General features: G+C 52.7%; 1 protein-coding gene across 1 annotated transcript; it reads right to left on the minus strand.

The window, feature by feature from the left end:
• Window positions 1-1,065: 1,065 nt before the first annotated feature.
• On the minus strand, window positions 1,066-15,281 carry SPRY4 (sprouty RTK signaling antagonist 4). Its single transcript, XM_082651916.1, has 2 exons — window positions 15,065-15,281; window positions 1,066-5,614 (listed from the first exon to the last, which is right to left on the minus strand). Exon 2 carries the CDS (start codon window positions 5,565-5,567, stop codon window positions 4,668-4,670), a length of 900 nt encoding a protein of 299 aa, XP_082508042.1. The 5' UTR covers window positions 5,568-5,614; window positions 15,065-15,281; the 3' UTR covers window positions 1,066-4,667.
• Between the last annotated feature and the right edge of the window lie 2,187 nt (window positions 15,282-17,468).

The following is a 17,468-nucleotide window of genomic DNA, read 5'->3' on the forward strand; positions in this document are numbered from 1 at the left end:
AACCACCTCCAAGCGTCAGTTACTTATCTTGTCAGTGAAGGGAGACGCCATCATGCAGGAATGGGACAGGCCACAAGGTCGGGCCAAGGAGCAGACAAGACCACAATGAGCAAGGACATCTTTTGTGCCTTCTTGGACGGTGACCAGGGAATCCTTGGAACGCAATGTGTTCGGAGGTCTCGAAGAGGACCCCGAGGCTTTCACAACGACTTGGAAGACACCATAACCGGTGACCCCAGAGAAAACCAGAGCTGGACCCAGGGCTCCTGATCTCACCTCTCCCTCCAGCCCCTTCCCCCCACCATTGCTGGCTGTCGGACCCCACTTACTGGTAACAGAAAAATGTCTATTTCTCAATTCCTCTTTCAGCAAACAAGAGCTATGTGTTCACATAAAAGTCAAACGTTCCTTGTGATTGGCATATGAATCGAAAGTAGATCATCTGAGAAGTGGCTGCGTGGTGGGGAGATAGAGGGATAGATAGACGGAAGGTGCACTGGAAAGGCAGAGGCAAGTCATCTAATAGATGCAAGTCTTTAGAGGTCAGAGGGGACGGGTTTGTGCAATATGCACCAATCTAGTGAAAATAAGGAAGATGCCAAGGGCTTTTGTGTTTGCCTTCCGGAAGCCTGTAGGTGTAGGTATGTGAAAATCTGCTGGGGGCGCCAAGGCTAAAAGGAGTTGCAGAAATTTTGTCAACTGGGCAGGTCAGATGAACCTCTCCCACTTCCCAGTTTTGCTGTCCATCTGTTATCAATGCACCCTCGTGTAGGGGAGGGCTTGCCGGAGGACTTAGCACCTGGCAGGATTCAGCTTCATAAGAAAGTGAAGCTTTCCTCCACCGACTCTCAGGTCATCCTAGAGGCAGGACAAGGGCCAGGAGCCCTCTCCCTCTGCCTCTTTGTCTGCTAGAGCTTGGCTAACTCACTTCCATTTGTTCTTTGACAAACGTGGCACCTTGCTGGGTGAAGATGTTGGGAGTGTGAACACACAGACACACAGAGAAACGGCAGTCCTGTGTATATTTAACAATATATATTTATATATATTTTCTAGATCAGTACATTCAGTTTTTAACTTGCTTTTTCTTCACAAACAGAAGAACTCTTACAATAGTAGACTTTCTAAAATAAATACTATTAAAATAGAGCTTCAAAATAAATATTCTATACAAAGGAAACCTTCTGTGGTAACTTTTGATGTGGGGTGAGAAGGGGTTACAGTGAAGAGGGAAAATGTGCCAGGGTGGGACCCTTGAACAGCTTTTCTGTTTGTAACATGAAACCAAACCGTGGGGCAGTGAGAAGAGAAAGCAGGATAAGACACCACACAGTTACCCACAGCAAAACATGGCAGCGCAAGATTTGTCGTCACCTGTCACAGTAAGCAGAGGGCATGAAAATGCTTACCGAAGGCATGAACCAGAAGGTCAGTGAAGCTTGCGGGATGCCCTGGTGACTTGCGCGGTGTCAAGTCGTGCTGCCCACACCCCACCGGACATCCCCTGGGGCAGCACAGAGACCATGAAGGTGACGGGATGTGGATGCTGGTCCCAGCCCACACTTTCCACATTTGGACTCATCATAATCTAACTGGGCCTCGCTCGATGCCCAACAGGGATGCACGCAGACTCCAGAACACGTAAAGAACCGGGCGCATCACGTGATGGTCTTCCATCTCGGTCAGCTGTGAAGGGCCCGTATCAATAGCGGGGACTGGTCTTGACTCCTCCCAGCCAGGGACCTTCAGAAGCCTTGGTTGTACCCCGTCTACCTGCGAGGGCTGGGCTCTCCTAGACCCAGTTCCCAGGGTGCCGGCTGGAGTGTTGGGCCTTCACAAGCCCACCCTTGAGGGGAAGCAGCCTCGGCCCCTTAGGACAAGCATCCTGGACCCAGGTTTATGGATCCCACCCCCCGTTCCAGGCAGAACCACCAGCCACCCCAGGTTGAACAGAAGTGGGAAGCAGCTGGCACTCTTCAAAAAAAGGTCAACACGAGGCATAACCCAGCCAAGCAGGCCACTGGTGACAGGACACGAAACCAGCCAGAAGCAGCCACAGAAGAGTGTCGTGTTACTGAGAGCTTGGTCCCTCAGTGGCCCTTGACTGGCCCCCGGGGGCCACGGGCAAGCCAGTTTTATTTTTTCTTTTTGCCAAGGAAAACATGCTGAGGGATAGCTATGCAACAAAGCTGGGTGAACCGAAGCTGAGCACACAGGACAGAGTTCTGCAGACGTCCATCTAGCAGGCTAGATGCAAACCAAAAAGAACAAGCCAAAACAGGGGGAAGGGAAAAAAGAAAGCCAAAACCCAGGAAAATCCATGTTTATAACTATATACACAAAAAGTCAGGGTTCAGGAGGCTGTTTGCCAGGTAACAGGGTCTATGTAGATAGAGACGGTGGGGTAGGGGTATATGTGTGTATGTACGTATGTATGTATGTATATATGTGTGTGTGTGTGTGTGTGTGCACAGCTTATGTAAGTCAATTCTCCACAGAATGTGCGTGTAGAACTCCAAAGATCACCAAAGTGCAACTTGCCACTGGGTCAAGTTTCCCATGGAGACATTTGAGGGACAGGCTTTGGGAAAAGTTCTGAGGTCTCACCAAGCGAGGACGTGTGCCCTCTTTTTTGGGGTAACCTCTGCACACCTGTTCTGAGAAAACATCTCCAGTCCCTTCAGTACACATCTGATACATTCAATTAGGATACGTGGTTGGCTGAATGTGTTTCTTCTACCATTCCCTCTGATTTGTGCGAGAACATCCACACATCCATCACGACTGTGGCAAAGGGAGCTACAGGAATCAGCCTTAGGAAACGCAGATGCAGTATTTCATATTTGCCTTTTACAAGCCAGCATATGTTATATAAATAAAGCCTAAAATAATAAGACCCTCCCCTCCTTTCCACCAGTCAATAAATACCTACGGTTACAATTAACTTATTCTAAATCATAAGATGTTACTACTAGTCTTCAAGAAGGAAAAACAAAAAAAAAAGTCCTTGAGAAGCACTGGGTGCATGACCATCGTAGCTACCTGCCTCCTTGCCTCCTTCCTGGAGGCTGTTCTGTTCCTACAGAACAAACTGGAAATGCCACAAACGCTGTGCCTAGTGCACTTCCGATATCACCTGGGGTAGCTTTTCTGACCCAGACTACTTCCTCTCATGGGGGGAAAGAGAGGGAGGCACAAAATACCACACTAAGCGAAAACCCCGCACGATAGCTAGGGAGGAAGGACCGGACACACTACAGCTTTTGCATGCAACAAGTACCTACCCACCGGACGAGCTGCACTTTCTGAGTCCTTTAGCACCTTGAGAGAAAGAGTTGCTATGTCTTTGGGGGCTGTTGGGAGGGGCTCATTGTAGCCACGCACAGAAGCAGGGCTCAATCCCAAGAAGCCCCCGGAGAATCTTTCCCCCACCCGCATTCTTCTGACTCCCCCGCCAGGGCTTCCTAACACTAAAATAGACTCTTTTTTCATCATCTGTCTATTTACATTAAAGATACAGACACTGTACACAAAAGGCTATGACAGCAAGCAGCAGAATCAAGAGAGAAGAAACCTACACCCAGCTCGCCTCAACTCTCACTCTGCCAATGGGAGGTGCTGCCTCTCTTCTTTGCTGTTAAAATCCTCTTCTTGGTGGGGAGGGGGATGGTGTTCCTTGAGGTTGCTCGCCCCCCAGATTTTGAAATCAGCCCTTCCTGGGGGTGGCCCAAAAGGAAGCAAGTGTTTTACTATTATTTCTTAAAACACCGTTAGCATCTGGTTTAATGCTTCTATAAAAACATAATGACTGGATCCAGAGACCACAGCCTCAGACTCATTGGCAAAATGCTATTTGGTCTCGAATTTGCCGCCCTGGCCTTCTCTACCCATAAAGTTTCTGGAAAAGATCTGGGTAGAGAGAACTTGGGACACGTAGCGGGCGGGTGAGTCTGTGACCCAGTAAGAGCCGAAGGACGGTGTTATGAGTGGAACACCCCCAAGAGTTAGTGAGGAAGCTGGAAGGGAGAAAAGTTACTGTGCAGTGGTTCCTAGATCCATCCGTGGCTCCGGGCAGAGCGAGGAACGAGGGGGCTCCCAAGTATATACAACAGGGATCGCCAGGGTCTACACCTTCCCCAAGATGTCGGGGCAAACCGGGGTAGAGGCTGGGAGAAGAAGGTATAGACAGCAAAACTCCAAGGGTCTTCTTCCAAGGTCCCCTGGCCGCTCAGTTGCCGACTCCTCCCAGGCAGCCAGAGAGAATGCAAAAGAGCGGGGAGAGAGGGAGGGAGGAGGAGGGCTGGGAAGGCATTCAAGCAGCTGCAACTTCCGGATATGTGTCCACATCTGTGTTCCATCTTCTGAAAAAGAAAAATCGCCCCCAAACCACACCACGCCCCTGCCACTATCTGTTTCACACAAGTTCCAGGACCCTGAAAAAAACAAAAACAAAAACAAAACCCAAAGTGCTTCTTCATCCTTTTGGGGAAGAGAAGGATGGGCGATTGTGGTCTCTGTTTCTTCAGAAGCTGGGGGTAGGGAGTGGGCAGACTGGCAGGGTCAGCCTGAGGATGCTAAAACCTCTGGCCTCGCTGTGGTGGTCCCCTCTCAGGTGTGAGAAGGGAACCAAGTTTCCAGGGGGAAGCGCCGGGACTTGACCCCAGGTGTCAGAAAGGCTTGTCGGGTCTGCTGGCCTTGGCGTCTCCGGCGGCTGCCTTGCAGATGACGCTGTTCGTGTGCTTGCAGCGGCATCCGGGGCGGCGCAGGCGGTCATAGCCGCGCTGGGCCAGCTTCACGCAGCCGGTGGCGGGCAGGTAGCAGAGCAGGCAGGGCAGCACCAGGGAGAGGGCGCCCATGAAGGACCAGCGGGCGCAGCAGTTTGAGCGCGAGCAGGAGCAGGGGTGGTCGGCGCAGGAGCCCTCATCGTCCTCGTTGGTGCAGTGGTAGAAGACGCCCTGCACCAGGCACATGCAGGTGCTATAGTTGACCAGCGTCTGGGCGGAGCACAGGCACTCCTGGTTGCAGACCCAGCAGGAGGGCAACGTCCGGGGGGAGGCGCACTCCTTGCACTTACACTTCCCGCAGGCCTCGCACAGCAAGAAGTGCTTGTCCAGCTCTGGGGGGACGGCCGGGCCCTTGAGGTCCAGTGGCTTGCAGTGGATGGCCTTGGGCTGGATGCGCACGGCCCTCGGGGAGGCCTGGTCAGCCACGGGCGGGGGGGCCATGTGGTCCAAGAGGCGCTGGTCAGAGGACGTACTGCTGCTGCTGCTCACAGAGCTGGGGCGCCCGCTGAAGGAGATCCAGTGGTGGGTGATGTCCTGGTCACAGCGGGCGGGTGTCAGGGCCAGCTCTGGGGCTGCACCCCGGGTCCGCTTGGGGCCGGTGGGGGGTGCCAGGCCAGGATTGTCGATGTAGTCGTTCTCCACGTGGCTGGTCTTCATCTGGTCGATGGGGAGAATGGTGAGGGGGTGTTGGAGCCGGCCGTGGGCCATACGGCTGTCCAGAAGGGGCTGGACCATGACTGAGCTGGGAGTCAAGGGGACGCTCTGTGGGATCGGGGGCTCCATGGGGCCAGAGGTCCTGGGCTGTGTAGAGAAGCAGGCTTCTAGGGGCCCTGGAGTCGGAGGCGGAAGAGAGAATGGATTCCAGACATCAGTATGTGGCCTGTTAACACCCCCCACCACCCCCACCCCCGTCAGGTCCTTGGGAACCCAAATGAAATGGGAACTGGAATTCCTCTGGTGGACTCTCCAGCATTATGGCTTAGATGATTAACAATGACAGCAACAACAATAGTAAGTGGCAGAAATAACTTATTTAGTACTTACTATGTGCCAGGGACTCTTCTAAGCACCATATTTATTACATCATTGACTCTTCACAATAAACCTAAAATGTAACTACTATTATTATCCCTTTTCTAGTTACAGGAAACTAATGTTCAAAGTAACTTGTCCACAGTCACACAAAACCATCAGGAGCAGAACTAGGGCTCAAAGCTGTGCCGTCCGAGTTCATTCTTATAACCCCCATGAAACATGCTCCTGATTTAAGACAGATACAGCTTAGCAGTTATAAACACAGGCTCTGGAATCAGGTCCAAGTTCAAATTCTCACCTCTGCCTAGCAGCGTTGCTGTGAATGAGGTTCTTGAACCTCTACGCCTTAGTATTTTCATCTGTAAAATGGGTTCTTGTGAGGACTAAATGAGAAAATGCATATCTAGGACCTAGCATTTTGCCTGACACACAGCACATACTCTAACTTATCACCATCCCAGAGAGCAACAGTTTAGATTTCCTGAGCACTAATAAGCACGAGTATTAAGTACCAAGCGATGTGCTGCGTGCTGAGGATGTGGGGACCATGACAGACAGTCCCTGTATGCTCCCATGTAGTTTATCAGCTGGATAAACAAAAGCCTTTATTTCAGATAATCACAAGAGAAGGAAGAGCTGTATCTGATGCCTGCACATCCAGGATGTTAACTTATTACCACTACTTCTGAGAGCAGCAACGTCTAGTGGCTAATAACGCCTGGGTAGGTGCACCTCTGACAACTTGGATGGGAAATCCTCCCGAGGGGCACTCACATCACCCATTGCCAAGTGCTGAGCTGAACATTCAGCCTAAATGCTATTTACTAGAATAGCTAAGCCAACCCTGGATCAGTTTCTAATTTCACCGAGAGAGTGCAATTTTAAGTTGGAATCCGGCCAGAGATTCAACTGCAGTGCCTGACACGGAACCCCAGGAAGTCACTTAAATCAAAGAGCGGAAACGGCTTGGTTCAAATTTAGAAAGTGCACATTGTTTTCTATTAAAGTGCCATTTCCTCGCCTGCTGACCTTTACATTCAGAATTCGGCTGGAGATCAATTTAAAGAAATAGCAACAGAGGCCAAGACCCCTGCCCAAGGGGGCACGATTTGGAATCCCAGAGAAAGATTAGACTCTGGGAAGATTCCACCGGGCTTGGGAGTGGGGGACACAACAGATAGCCAGGGTTCGGATAAAAAGGAAAGATAACCACCTTTGGCGGGGGGGAAGACCATTGGATTAACGTGCTACGGGATGGGGTTTCGGTAAATGCTTTTTCAAGACGCTAATGATGTTCTGATTTGGAGAGCTGACCCTGTACCTCCGTTATTAGGTTCACCTTGCCTCAAAGGTGATGCTTAAGAAGGGGATGTGGATAGGTTTCCACTTCCAGTTCTAACCCTGTATCCCTCCAGACTTGGGACACACAGCTGGTCATCCCAGTATCCCAATCACAGGAGAATGACACCTGCCCCGAGTGACACATCCATACTTATCAATGTCTCTATAGTAAAGAATGAAGAGAGGAAAAAAAGGCATTCAGGGCAACTCTGTATTATACTTCCCCTGCTTGGAAACAACAGTTTGATCAGAAATGGTTAAATTGGGGAAGGGCCTCTTTAGATGATTTCCAGCCTGTCTGAAATAAAGAGCTCGGTCTAGATGCGAAGTTCATGAAGTGGATGAAAGGGAGCTTACCCACAAGGTTCTCATCTGTATACTGCAAGGAAAAAAGCATTAAGTCTTTTCTGCAAGGTTCATTGCTCAGTCAACTGATACTTCCCCTTCGCAAAGCCATGAACTATGGGCTCATGAACAAGGGCTTTGCTCCCACAGTCCTATCTACTTAAGAGAGATTTCTGTGCATAGTTTCTCCCAACTCAGAGGATGTCTGCCTAGAGGTAGCCTGCCGCCTGCCTCCTGCCTCTGTGCTCCCTCCACATGTCAGGAGAGCATCGTCTTCAAAGAAGAGACTTCCCCGTGGCAGAGTTAGAATGAAGTGTCTTGCAGGTCTGCCACCAAGAAAAGTCATCTGCCAAGGCAGCCTCCTTTGGGGGTCCTGGGGTCAGGGCTGGATGGGGGGGGATGTTAGTCAAGCATTCAGAGAGAGGAGTTTTTCCAAGGATCAAGTTGGCCATGGGGCAGAACTTCAGGGGATGCTACCTCAGCCCACTTTATTCTTTGCAGGCAATACAAAGCCTTGCTTCTAGAATAAGTGGGTTTGAGGTCAAGAGAAGGTTAGGAGCCACGGGTCCCAGACCTTTGCCTGGAGGAAAAGGTGTGACTAGGCAGAAGAATGGAAAATGCTGACAGAGGCACAGGAGACGACTCTGGCGCCAGCCAGGAGGTGCCTCAGCCAGAACCCCCCAACCAGGACAAAGACAACGCGATCCCCTTATTCCAGAAGCTCAGGGTCCTGCCAACAGAACGTCAGTGGTGGTGTGAAAGTTGTATTGCCCCATGTAGTTGGGCTTTTTGCCTCTTAGGACTAGGATTGGGACTGGCCATGCTGTGGGTCCTCCCTCCCCTATACAGTTTATCCACTCTCCTTCCCCTGGTTCTATTCCTGGGGTTCTATAAGAACGGGCACACTTTCTATGGAGGAAGCAAAAGGCATGGGCAGTGCTTGGGGATTTTAATAGGCCCTGGAATCACAAGGCAGATTCAAGGAAAAAGTCCCATGGAAAAGTCCCACCAGGAAGCCAGGGTGGGCGCAGCGCCTGCAGGCGATAGGGATATTGGCATTAGCAGGCTCCCGTCACTCTCCAGAGGCAGCTGTCAACATCTGGGCCTGCACTCAGGCCAGACGTGGGGGTGGGAGCTCAGTCCACGATGACTCAGCTCTCTTGGGACATGCTGCATCCAAGATGGCTCCAGCAGGCATATTCTAAAATGCATCTTCCCTATCACAACCCTGACGGAAGATGCCTTCCGGCCACCAGGGGCTCAGAGCTGTACCACTCCAACCTTCTCAGGCTTCACGGCCTCACCTCCCAATTAGCCGGGACCCTCCGCAGGAGGGTGGAATTCATTTGGCTGACAAGAAAAACAACCTCCCGATAGCCTGTTTGATAACCCCTCAACACAGCTAGACGGTGTCTCAAACCCCGCCCCCCCAAGTCCGCTTAGAAGATTGATCCCTGCTCACTGGGACACACCCACCCTCCAGTCTGAGCAACGCTGCCGAACTTAAGTGCAGTTTAATATGTACTCTGCTTCCCCGGCAAGGAAGGAAGAGATTTATAATACAAATAGGAGAGAGGAGGCTTTGCCTCATTTAGGCTGTTTGGTAGACTGATGGCCAATTTGGAAGACTGTGGACAGAGAAACAAAGCCAGCAGTCCACTTAGCCAGAGACGCACCTCTATCGAATTTTCGGTGGCAGCCTTATGGATTAGCGTGAGGAAGGGAAACTTTTACCTCCGTTCCAACCTTCTAATAATAATAATTAATAATTAGGGGAGGGCTTCCCTGGTGGCGCAGTGGTTGAGAGTCCGCCTGCCGATGCAGGGGACATGGGTTCGTGCCCCAGTCCGGGAAGATCCCACATGCCGTGGAGCGGCTGGGCCCGTGAGCCATGGCCACTGAGCCTGCGCGTCCAGAGCCTGTGCTCCGCAACGGGAGAGACAGCAACAGTGAGAGGCGCGAGTACCGCAAAAAAAAAAAAAAAAAAAAAAATAGGGGAGCAGCAAGCATTTATGAAACATTTCTTGGTGTCAAGCTCAGTGCTAAATCCTCAATGATTTTCTCCTTCAATCCTCACCATCCCCTTGGAGGATAATACCCATTTTGCAGAGGAAGAACAAAGGGTCATAGAGCAGGCAAGTGGTCGGGGCAGGATTCGAATCCAGGCAGCAGAGGCTCCAGAGGCTGCAACTTCAGCCCTGCGACCCTGACTTGCAATAACTCCTGGGTATTCATGGAAGGGCACGGAAGCACCCTTCTCTCTTATAGCCATGAACTCCGCCAGTCTCCCAGGTCCGCCACCAGCCCTCAGGGAACCTCATTGGGCCATCTTCGGGTTCTTACCCAACCAGTCTGGAAATGAAGCCAGACAGGGCTGACATCAGACTGGCCCCCAGTTAGGGGAATTTTCAGTGTGGAAAGCAGAGGCTGGGGGGTTGAAATCTGTCATTAAAGGAAGGGTCAGAGCGCAAGACATCTTCACTTCCATTTTCTTTGGCATCCCTTGTGTCACCTCACACACCCCCATTTTTCTAACAGTTTTCATTTTCATTTTTCTTAAGGTTGAATGGGTCTCATTTGTAGGATCTCACCACAAAGCAGTCCCTAAAAGGAAAGCCTAGAGTGGGCGGGAATCCCGTCTCTTCCCACCTATAAAGTTGAACTTAAGGGTCCCTAGGGCACGTTCATGGATGCGGCTTCCTAGTCCAGGTCTGTGGGGAAGGGAAGGAGGAGCTAGGGTAAAAGGAAGGCAGAAGAAGACAGTCCTAGAATACTGAATCAGCAGGATATCGAAAAGCCCAGAGCACACTGTCCTGTATTTGCGGCTTCGTCTGTGAGCCTGACATTGCATGTGTACCTGTGGGGAGGGGCTGAGCATCAAGGTGGCAGACAGCTCAATGCAGGCTGGCTGGAAAGAATCAAGAGGCATGTTAAATGTCTGTTCCACCCATCCACCCCTTCCCCTGGACTTATCCCAGGGAGAGGAGTTGGGAAATATTAGGAAAACCTGACAGTTGTACTTTGAAAACTACAGGTCAGCTAATGCCAAATGGCAAGGGGCTCTGAATGAAAGGGTAGTTTCTGCACTGCCCCATTCAGTCCCAGCAGGTGCCTTCAGGGAAGGCTGTTCAAGCCTTTAACAGCTCAGAGAAAAAGGTCTCTAGGCTTCATGAGAGCCCGCCCACCACTATCTACCACTCTCGCTTGGGTTCTTTGGGACAACACTCCAGTTTAGTTCATTAAGCTCCAACTAAATAATGACTTATTGCTTCAAAAAGACTTTTTAAAGGGGGGGAAGGGGGATGAGGGAAGCCAGGGACTTGCCTTCCCTACACCCCAATGAGGGAGACAATCTCTGCTGCAAATAAAGCATTTAGGCAGCTGGATTTGCCTGAGAAACCTTGTTCCTCCCTGCCACCCACCACTAGCACTAAGGAGCTGACCTCTGGCCATAACCTGTCAGAGATCACAAAAGCAGCTGCTTTTCCTCACGTTGTCCCATCCCCAGTTATCAGTTCCCAACCCTTTTCTCTTCTTTTTCCACAACCAGCTGAGCTCCAAAGCCCCGGTGCTAGGGTGGGTGGGAGAGGTCTTGCTGTACTTGGCTCTGGGCTATTCTAACCGGCTACAAATTTTGGCTTCGATGTATTCCCCTCTGAATTGTTGTCTGCTCAGATCCCCTTAAAGAGGGATTAGAAGTCAAGAGTGAGCAAAGAATGGGGCTAGAAGTCTGTTAACTACTGGTACAGCTGGGGAACCACTGGCCCACATCAAAGTTTGGGATGGGGCACCAGAAATCTAAACCCCAGGGGAGGACCCCCCCCCCCACTGACACCAAGATCATTTTATTTGTCCACTAAGAATTGGACTTACAATAATAGACGTTAGCTTACTCCTGGGATGGGGCAGGAAATGACTCCTCCTTCCCCCCAGCCAGAAAGAGACAAGGGAAACCACTTTTCTCCAAATGGCCACCTGCCCCAGAAGGGCCCCTTCCCTCCTCCGTGAGATCCAGCACATCTGTGCTCCCTCCCCGGTGCCCTTGCTTCCTCCACCGACTGTCCTTGGAAAGAACAATCGTGATCACAGCTGAACGGTGGAGCCTCTTAAACCCAGCCACATGTCCCGGATACATCCCCAGCCTTGTCAGCTGTCCGGATCTGCAGGGTGGCCCCAGGCCCCCTCGAGAGCTAAGCATCCTTCGCCTCTTACATCACACAGCACCCCACATCTCCTGTGGAGGAAGGGGCTCCCTTACAACCAAGCCCTCCTTACTAGGCACCCAGTAGTAACAAGGGGCACAGCCCCAGCCCTGCACACTTGCTAGCTGCTCAGCTGGCCCTGGCCCCTCGGGAGGAGTTTCTTCTCCCCACTCTGCAGATGGGGAGACTAAGGGCTAAGCTTAGCACATTTCCTAGCCCCTCATCTGCTTTGACCCAGCCCCTACCTTGGTCTGGAAGAGGTAATACAGTCTTCGGTTATGTTGCCCTTCATCACCTTCTTCCTTTGGCTCTTTTGAGAGAGTAAAAATATATTCCAATGAGTCATTGCTTTCCCTTCTGTCAGGCAGATCCAAGTTGACCATGAGATGGAACCTTCTCCACTCTTGCCATGTCGACATCCTAAATCCAAAATTTTTTATTCTATCCCTAGATCCGGAGGCTTTCCTCACAAGGGAACTTCCACCTCAGTAGGGCTCAGATGACAGACAACTCTGTATGCAGAACCACATTGAAAGCCGTAACTTTCTAAGAACACTGACCTTCTTCTCTGAAGAGAAGGGGCTCCTCTCTAATAAGCCTCCCGGTACCATCACCCGGGCCCTACCCAAGAGGACGGACCGGGGAAAGAAAAATACTCGTGGGGGCCGGATGATGTCACATGAAGGGACTAATAGCATTAGACATTGGAACAGAATCCCACACAAAGGATTTATACTTTGGTGATACCAAAGTATTAAACCCCAGAGCAACACACCTCAGGGACATTTCTGGAGGTGTTAATGGGTGTTTTTTCCTCCCTTAGTTTTAAAATCACTGACTTTCAAATTCTGCACTGAAAGGCTGCCTTCATTTGTTTTTCAAGTCAGCCAAACCTCTGGGCAGAGGCAATGTCAGGTTTACCAGAGTGGGGGGGTGGAGTTCCAAAGAGCCCATCTCTCCACCTATTCTGGAAGGATGAAAACAAAAATGACATCTGTGAGCTCCAAATGCCCCCAGCCTCTGCCCTGCTTTAACCGGGAATCATACTATTCCATGTGATCAGTCTCTGCCCACTTCACCCTACCAAAGCTTTAAGGAGATGTTGCCATTTCAGAGAGTAATTTGGTAAAGGTCATGGGAATGAGCAGGAGAGCACTTACTCTAGAGTTCAGAATCTACGAAGGAAGATAACCAAGAGACATCTTTAATGTCTTCCTCATCAAGCTGACCAACATTTGTCCATCAAGGAGATTTTAGAAATCTGCCACCAAAATGCCCCCTACCCAGTACTGGCCACGCAGCTCAGTTGGTCAGGATGTGCACTGCTCATATTAGAATTCGTCTGGAGCCTTCTGGCAAGTGAGGACCCTCCCAAGGGCTAGGAAAGACAGAAAATTTGATTTCACACTGGACACATCTACGACTTCTTTCCCACCCTTCTGCTGAAAGAGAGAGGAGACAGAGAAAAGAGAGAGGGAGAAAGAGAGGGCTGGGGGTGGGGAGAGAGAGAGAGGTAGGTGTGGGGGGCATTGTCAATGGCTGCCCTCCCTTTCCTAGTCCTCCCCACACCCACACACTAAGGGAAAAACTGAAACTTTCAGATGTTTATGCTCCATTAGTATGAAGATCCGGGGGAACGCTAAACATTGTGAAATCACCAGTGCAATATTGGGTAGGGCCTCAGGCCAGACAGTGCTTATTAAGAGATTGATAAACCCACATTTCCTAAACGCTCTGGGCCTTCACCTGCCAGCTTTGTATCCCCCAAGAGGCTCAGAGAGACTGGAGAGCCTTGGTCAGCTAACCAGACACAGATGCACTTGCTCTCACCCCTCCCCAAACTGGAGAGAATCATGCCACTGGTTTGGAAGCAGGAAAGAGGAGGTTCACACTGGGTCTGGGCGCCCCACCGAACCCACAACCTTCCTTTCATCGTGAATCATGCTGGGGTTGGGGTGGGAGAAGTGGTCTCTGAGCCTTGATGAGCCAGAAGGCAGCCTTCTGCCCTCATCCAGGCCTGGCAATATGGATACCCATCCAGCAGCCGGTACAAGAGGCAGCCAGCAGCTCTTCCCTCTGCCCACCATCCAGCCCCTCCAGCCCAGTTCGCTTCTCCCGTCCATCGCTCAGCCCATCAAGACATGCAACCATTTTCCGCCTCTCCTGCCTCCTCTGCCCACAATCCCCAGACCCCAATCAAAGAAAATTGAGAAACCGTCTTCTTGCACAAGAGCAGCTACTGTCTAAATGCTTTTTGATCGTCTGTATGGAGGGGAAACTGGGCAAAGCCCTGGTCCCAGTGATGGAGCCAAGCTCCAGCTGTCCTGGCTGACCAAATCTGCCCTCACCCCCCTTCATTGCCCCCATAGGCTTGGCGATTCAGAATTTTCAGAACGTACCGTCTCTATCCTTCTCTCTTCTCGGTGATGTCAAGCCTGGTACCACCAAGAAGGAAGGAGAGAAAGCGGGAGCCTTATCTCTCCTACGCACGCAGCCTCTTCCTCCAGATCCCACACGCCCGGCGTTATGGAAACGCACCTTCAGCCCCTACCACAGCCCCAGCGCGGCCCGGGGGCCCCGGGACCTGGCACAGCTCGGTGCCCGGAGATAGGGAGGCACGAGGAGGCCGAGGAGTCTCGGGCCCTGCAGAGGCCGGGGAAGAAAAAGGCAACTGCAAGGCAGCTGCACAGCATAAAATGCGGCAGCAGAGCAAAGGTCAGACGGCAAGGAACCGCCTCGCCAAAGAGAGAGAGAGAGCAGAAATGCCCAGTCCCGGCCAGCCCCGCTCTGACCATCGAGGGGGAGGCAGAAGGGAAGAAAACCCAGTCCCTCACGGCTCCGAAGGGGAAAGAAAAACCTACGTCGAGCATAGGCCGCTGCGGCGGGCTGGGGAGATCTACGGCAGAGCTGGCACCGTGGGCAGCGAGCCCGGGGTGGGCGAGCCGCCCAGGGCGAGGGCGCCCGCCGGACCCAAGAGGTGGCTCCTGACGGAGCCTAGAGCCGCCTGTTACAGCGCCCGAGGCCGGTGGTGGCAGGGGGAAAAAGGCCAGGCCAGAAGCAAACTCCCGGGACACGCACGGAGCTTCCGAGTCGTAGAGAGTGGGGAAGCTGTGCTTGGCAGTGCCCGGGGGTCGGGAACGCCGGTGCCAAGCTGTGAACACCCCTGGCGCCTTGCCGGCCCACCCGAGGGCGTCAGGGAGCTGCGGCGCACCGCAGCGGCTCCAGGAGGCGCAGGGAGAGGGAAGGAACACTGAGGCGCGCCTAGAAATAGCGCACCATTTGCCCCAGCCCGAGGGGGAGTCGCGTCGCGACTCAGAGAGGGGCAGCTTCACATCCCGAAGCCGGTCGGGGACTTACTTTGAGGAGCCACAGAGTCACAAGCATTGCTCCACGTCTGTGTGAATTCCCGAACCCGAGTGGGTCTGACGCCGCTGTCCTCACAGACGCCGGCCGGAGGAACCAGCACTGCTCCCTGCGCTGCTCAGCGCCAGCACCGCGCTGTCAGCCCCTCTCGCTGCCTCCGCGGCGATGTTGCAACCACTGCCTGGGAAAATGGCTTTTTTATGAATGGGAGGGAAGGGAGCTCCTGTGCGCACGCGCGCAGTTCGCGATTCTATGAATGGGTGGGCACAAGAGACCCCGCGCGCGCATGCGCCGCGCTCCTTTTTTTATGAATGGGGGGCCGGAAAAGAACTTAACCCGTGATTGCTGGGGCTGGCTCTCGCTCCTCCAGGGGCCGTCGTTCTTTTACAAAGAGGGGTGGAGGTTGTTGGCTTTTTTTTTTTTTTCCTTTATGAATGGAGGGCGGCGGCGACTGCTGCAGCTGGCTCAGCTGCGCGGGCTGTACCCCCTCCCAGCCTGCGAGAGGAGGTAAAGGCCACCTTCACGCCACTGCGGGCCTGGGCTGGAACCGTCAGTGTTGCTGGGGGGCGGGGGGGCACTGCGGCCTCAGGATCCTGGGCTGAGAGCTGGGTGGGGGAGGACACACCTAGATCTAGGGATTTCTACCCGCCGCAGGCAGTCGGGAGGGCGGGGGAACGGGAAGACCCCTGCTGAGGGCCTTCTCTTTCTCTAGACTAGGGGCGTCGGGGGGCGAGGGGTCTTGAAGCTGCGTTTACCAAAAATTAAGAAAATGTCAAACGTCCATGTCAAAGAAGGGCGGAGTGGGGATTGCTGAGTGAATCTGGTTCCTGACGCTGAGTCTCCCTTGAGTAAGCGCAGACCACCCCTCCCCCCATTTCTTGGGTGTGGACAGCGACTGGGCCGAGGCCTCTTCCGGCTCTAGTACCCCCCAGGGTGATACTGGCTACTCAGCTAGAGACCTGGCTCTCTCCTGGCAGCGCCCCCTTCCCCCCCACTCCAGGGTAATGTCCGCAGTGCTCCGGCGTCCGCCCGCCCTCAGCTGCCCTGGCTAGTGCTCCCCTCTCCGTGCGTTTCCCAGCCCTCACGGGACGCGGGCCTGAGGACCCTGTGTCCTCCGAAGGCCACAGCCCTTTGCTGCTGTAGGCGCCTCTCCCCAGCCACCCCTACTTGCGCCCCTCCGGGGAAGCGGGAGCGGCCGAGAATTGGCCAGGTGGATGGGTGGAGCCGTCCGCGCCGAGGATGCTGCCGGGGTGGCCACGGGATTAAATAACAACAGAGCTCTTGAGCCGCAGAGGAAATGGAAATGGCCAGGATCTTTTCTTTGCAGTTAATGATGGGGCGGCGGGGGCGGGGGGAGCGCATCAACCCTGGGCGGTGAAAAGAAAAGCCCCCGCCATTAGGCCTGACTCCGGGAAGGCGGGGAGCCCTCGCAGCAGGCCCAGCTCCGCCCAGGAACGAAGGAGGCTGTAGCCTCCGGGGAGTCCGGGGTAGGGGGTGGCCTTGATGCGGGGATAAGAGCTGGGCCAGGGTCTGAATCCCCTGTAAGGTTTGTCTTAATGGTGTTTTCGCTTCACGGGGAGGTTGTGAGGCAGGTTTTTTCTTCCTACGCCACCATAGATCTGTGCTTGGCTGTTGTCAAGGGAGCTGATGAAAGACTTCCAGCCCAGGCCACAGGTCTGGCCTTGGGCTGGATCTGGGGCTGGGGCTGGTGCTGGCGCTCTGGAGACAGGCAGAGGGAGAGACATTTTGCAAACCCAGACCAGAACCCAAGGTCACCGAGTCCAGGCTAAAATGGCTTCTCGCTACTCAAACGCACCTTTGCAGTGTGATTTCCTTACTCAGCTCCTGGGGGCAGAGCAGGCTCTTCCCCTACGAAAGCTCAGTCTTCCTTTCAGGGCCAAGACCTTACTTAATGCCAAGAGAAAAACTCTTTACTAGGACAATAGAGTATTTTACAGTTGTTCAGGTCTTCCCTTTACAGGCATCCAAGCTCAATATCATTATTCCTATTTGTCAGATGTAGAAATTGAGGCCAAGGGTCCTGCACCTGATAAATGAAAGATCTAATAAATGGTGGTGCTGATTTTCTAGATCTTTGCAACCCGGATCTTTCTACTTTGCTACCACCCCATCTTCATATCACAAGCCTAAAAACTTGTTTCTTGCAAGTCACTTAAGCATGTCAAACAAGGAAAGTTGGAGCAGTGATTTTCCAGCCAGTGGTTGCTCATGGGCCTTGCTGGAACAAGTGAAAGGATGGGAATAAGGAAATCCTTTCTAAACTATGGAAGAAAGTCAAGATGAGGTAGGGGGTGGCTGTCCTGTGTCCTTAATTAGAGGAATTAGCCAAGAGACAGTGTTCCTTCCATTCCTGGTCTGTTCTCAGCTTTCCTGAAGG

Source organism: Grampus griseus (genome assembly GCF_964374135.1).
Source record: "Grampus griseus genome assembly, chromosome: 3".
NCBI lineage: Eukaryota > Metazoa > Chordata > Mammalia > Artiodactyla > Delphinidae > Grampus > Grampus griseus.